The sequence below is a fragment of the Penaeus chinensis genome, chromosome 25 (genome assembly GCF_019202785.1).
Source record: "Penaeus chinensis breed Huanghai No. 1 chromosome 25, ASM1920278v2, whole genome shotgun sequence".
Taxonomy (NCBI): Eukaryota; Metazoa; Arthropoda; class Malacostraca; order Decapoda; family Penaeidae; genus Penaeus; species Penaeus chinensis.
In genome coordinates this window covers 758654-763653 of record NC_061843.1, presented here as the reverse complement: position 1 = coordinate 763653, position 5000 = coordinate 758654, and the positions used below count along the sequence as shown (strand labels likewise).

The 5000-nt window shown below is 38.2% G+C and overlaps 1 protein-coding gene across 2 annotated transcripts in view; it reads left to right on the top strand.

Moving 5' to 3' along the window:
* The window catches only part of LOC125038538 (body wall muscle protein HR-29-like), a 9465-nt gene extending 6914 nt beyond the window's left edge, over positions 1-2551 (top strand). For both annotated transcript variants that reach the window (XM_047632046.1, XM_047632048.1), the window contains exons 3-4: positions 1369-1516; positions 2049-2551. In XM_047632046.1, coding sequence (XP_047488002.1) covers positions 1369-1516; positions 2049-2263 — 363 coding nt within the window. In that variant the 3' untranslated portion in view covers positions 2264-2551. The remainder of the gene's footprint in view (positions 1-1368; positions 1517-2048) is intronic.
* The last annotated feature ends 2449 nt before the right edge of the window (positions 2552-5000 follow it).

Here is a 5000-nt window from a genome sequence, read left to right as displayed (position 1 = left end):
TGTTCCTCCTCCTCCTTCCTTCTTCCTCCTGTTCTGCCTCCTCCCTCCTTCCTTCTTCCTCCTGTTCTGCCTCCTCCCTCCTTCCTTCTTCCTCCTGTTCTGCCTCCTCCTTCCTTCTTCCTGTTCCTCCTGTTCCTCCTCCCCCTTCCTACTTCCTCCTGTCCCTCCTCCTTCCTTCTTCCTCCTGTCCCTCCTCCTTCCTTCTTCCTCCTGTCCCTCCTCCTTCCTTCTTCCTCCTGTTCCTCCTCCTTCCTCCTTCCTTCTTCCTCATGTTCCTCATCCTTCCGTCTTCTGTTCCTCCTGTTCCTCCTCCCCCTTCCTACTTCCTCCTGTCCCTCCTCCTTCCTTCTTCCTCCTGTTCCTCCTCCTCCTTCCTCCTTCCTTCTTCCTCATGTTCCTTCTCCTTCCTCCTTCCTTCTTCCTCATGTTCCTCCTCCTTCCTCCTTCCTTCTTCCTTCTTCCTCATGTTCCTCCTCCTTCCTCCTTCCTTCTTCCTCATGTTCCTCCTCCTTCCTCCTTCCTTCTTCCTTCTTCCTCATGTTCCTCCTCCTTCCTCCTTCCTTCTTCCTCATGTTCCTCCTCCTTCCTCCTTCCTTCTTCCTCATGTTCCTCCTCCTTCCTCCTTCCTTCTTCCTCATGTTCCTCCTCCTTCCTCCTTCCTTCTTCCTCATGTTCCTCCTCCTTCCTCCTTCCTTCTTCTTCATGTTCCTCCTCCTTCCTCCTTCCTTCTTCCTCATGTTCCTCCTCCTTCCTCCTTCCTTCTTCTCATGTTCCTCCTCCTTCCTCCTTCCTTCTTCCTCATGTTCCTCCTCCTTCCTCCTTCCTTCTTTCTCATGTTCCTCCTCCTTCCTCCTTCCTTCTTCCTCATGTTCCTCCTCCTTCCTTCTCCTGTTCCTCCTCTCCTTCCTTCTTCCTCCTTCTCCTCATCTTTCTCCTCCTTCTCCTCATCTTTCTCCTCCTTCTCCTCATCTTTCTCCTCCTTCTCCTCATCTTTCTCCTCCTCCTCATCTTTCTCCTCCTTCTCCTCATCTTTCTCCTCCTCCTCCTCATCTTTCTCCTCCTTCTCCTCATCTTTCTCCTCCTTCTCCTCATCTTTCTCCTCCTCCTCCTTCTCCTCATCCTCCTCCTCCTCCTCCTCCTTCTCCTTCCTTCTCCTGTTCCTCCTGTTCCTCCTCTCCTTCCTTCTTCCTCCTGTTTCTCCTGTTCCTCCTCCTCCTTCTCCTCATCTTTCTCCTCCTCCTTCTCAAACTGTTACTCCTCTTACTGCTATACTCTTCCCATCCCATTGCTCTATTCTTCATTCCATTTATGGTAAATAAGCATTGCAACCCAAGGAACGCGCACTCAGGCAAGCCCTCACATCCGCAGGTGCCGCAGGGCCTGATCCCCCGTGTGTGGGATGTGGCCCCTCGCCCCAGGTTTGGAGACGTGAAAAACTTGTCCACACCCGAGACGTACAAGCTTGCCTTCTACTTCAAGAATGCCAATCCGGAAGACGTGTCAGTGTCGCTGAAGGGTGAGTTATGGTAGAGTTCTTGGGTTAGTTTTTTTATTTTATTGACATTATTTTATTGACATTATTGTTAGTAATAAGAGGTAGTTAGTTATAATAGTAGGAATTGTCATAGTAGTTGGAGTAGGTGGAGTTGTAGTAGTAAACAAAATTTCATTGGTTAGACCCTACAGTTCTCCATGCATTTATGGTTAGTATGGTTATATATTTAGAAACTTGGGATCCCATCATATTTTTTTAGCATGGTTATTATTTTATTTATGTGCATGGATACATGTTTACAAATTTTTACATAGTTTTCAGTGTTGTAATGAAATAAAGACAATGCAAAGAATTTTTAGAAAATTAAATGTTTTCAAATCTGAATATGGCTCTATATAGGAATGTATCAAAGACATATGGTTAAAGCATAGAAAATGTAAACGAAATCTTTATTTATTCAGCATAGGATTAAAATCTTTCCTTTGTTTATATAGACTAGGATATCGATATTTGCCAATTATTGAAACATAACTACCATTGCAATCCCTTTCAGACCGCACCCTGACAGTATCAGCCAAGATTGAGGAAACGACTGAGTTCTCCCGATCTTCACAGAATTTCACTACACAGTATGACCTACCCGAGGGCCTAAATCTTGAAGCACTAGAGTCAAGTTTGTCGGAAGATGGCCTGTTAACCATCGAGGCTCCACAAATAGTGCAAGAAGAAACAAAAGGTCCTAAGGCCATTCATATTCAAAGGGAATGATCTGTACTGTAAATATTTCCTTAGATATGTTTTAAATCATGCCTAGAAATGGGATATGTTATATATGTTAATATACATGTAGAAGCAAATATACTGTAGTAGAGGGATATGTATAGACATTACAATATATTTCAGTTAAATGATTAAATCATTTATATTCTAGGATATTTAATGAAAATACTATTACATTATCCTAAGTTAAAACAAGATTTTTTTTGATATCATATGGCTGTGTTTTATCTTCAGAACTTGTTTATATTTTTGAAATAGATTAAAAATAAAAGAGAACAAGCGTTTCATTTTTTCTATAATTTCTTTTATAAGTTTGTCAGTAGAAAAGTTTATGCAATATCTAAGGGCATTAAGTAAGTCATGCTACAAATTGAAAAAGGTATTTTTAGTTTTTTTATTATATATTTCATTTTTTCAATATCATTGCTGTTATTATATACAGGATAATGCTATTGATACAAAAGGCAGTAAAAAAAAAAATCACACAGAGCAGCAAACGTTACAAAATCACAAGTCAAAGCTGCCACAGGGAAAGATGCCCAAAGCAGAGAAATCTCAATATGCCGTCAAAATTCATGGGCTCGATTCCCAGTTCACAAAACAAGTGGGCCACGGAACTACCTGATCTGCTAACACTGCATAATTAATTTACCTATGACATTAGGACTGTGTCTTCTTATGAAACCAGTTTAATTTTAATTTTCAGGGAACAAAACACAAAAATATGATTAATATAGTGAATAAAAGAAGGTGATCTATATAGCAAAATAAAATAAAAAGATCTATTGAGCAAGATACCATATAGTTTGAGAAATTTTTCAAACTTTTGCTACGAGAAAGCTGAAAAAACAATCTTAGGATGTACTTGTTAGATAACAAGGGAAATAAAGCATCATTAGCAAACTATATACCTAAAATAAATAAAGAGAAAGATTTAAAAATAACAGAGGTTTTTGTTTCTGCAATAAAAAGTTTTAGAAAATTATCTGCCATATTACAAATACCTGCATTGATTGAAAATTAAATATTGTTGAATAAGAGGTACTTGACACATTTTTAACAATTTTCAAAAAGAGGATAATTGATTAGAAACATTTTTTCAGAATTTACTTAATTTGCGCTTTAACATATATGTTTTGCAAAGTCTGCAGAATTACTTACACCTGATCATGCCATGTGTATGACCATGAAACTTTGGGATATTTGCAGAAGCCTACTCTGTATCTTAAGTAACAAGTTGATGTAAAGCTAAATTGTCTCTATTAATTGTATGATATAAAAATTGTTAAGAATGTCCATGATATTTCAGATGAGTGTCCCCTAAGATAACGTTCCATTACATTATATGTACACAAAAGAGTCTAGTTTCCTCTCGATTCAGTGCACGTCTCAACATCTTTCCCAAAGTCGGAAACACTTCTGGAACTCTTAGTGTTTTTTGTTCCACCTCACTGTTGGCAGCAAAATTTCAGTGAACAGAAAAATCACATAGAGCAAGGTTAGCTAAATATGGGGGACAACTTTTATATTTGACCACAAACAGTGTGGCCTTTATATGACTTTTTTAGGGGGATGGGGAGTATGATTTAGTAAAGACAAGTTCTGTTGCATCATATGAGTGTCTTTTAAGGTGTGTAAGTCTCAGCCTGTTTCAAGGAATTGTTTAAATAATTATTCTATAAAGTTTACAGCAGTGGCCATTTAACTTTCATGTACAGTGGGCCTCATAATCTGAAACTACTCCCTTTCCAAAACTAAAACTTAAATGTTTCTTTTTTCTCTGTACAAAAATATGTAAGACTAAGCAGCAAGAATGGGCTTAATGCCCTTTGCTACAGGTTGATGATGACCTGTCAAGTATATCTTCAATTTACTACTGAATGATAATGAAAATGATGATGATAATTATAACAAAAATAAAAGATAATAATGAAATAATAACAAAGAGTCATAATGTACATTATGTAGTATTAAAAGGGAAGAAAAGCCAACTACAAATACACTCGATTTGCATATGTGCTTATGTATGTCGACATTCAATTTGCAGACATTCAGTGAGATTTGAGAAAGCTAGTTTTTGCCGAGTCTTACATTTGCGTGACCCAACGGTGATATAAACAAAAATGTGGTCACCAGTCATGTGGATATTTATTAAGCAACTACACAATGATAAATATGCTTTATTGGGAACATGTTGCTGCACAAAATAATTATGTCGATGGGTATATTTAATTTGTCGAGTGCACACACTCACAGACACATGAATATATAGATGTGTGTGCGTGCGTGCGTGTGTGTGCGTGCATGCGTGTGTGCGTGCGTGCGTGCGTGTGTGCGTGCGTGCGTGCGTGCGTGCGTGTGTGTGTGTGGCCTGATTTATGTATAAGTTATGTAAGAATATCATAGGGTCTCCCATTTCAAGGAACTGGCAAATACTGACCTTTTAGAATTAATATTAGCATCAGTATCAGCCATGCTACTAAATTTGTTTTATGAACATGTATCAGATGGATATGTGGATGGATAGATAGATAGATAGATAGATATACAGATAGACAGATAGATAGATAGATAGAGAGGAAGATGGATAGATAGGAAGTTAGATAGATAAATGGATGATTGGATAGATGGATAGATAGATAAATAGATGAATAGATAGATAGATGGATAGATGGATAGATAGATAGGTGATAGGAAGATAAATAGATGGATAGATAGATAAATA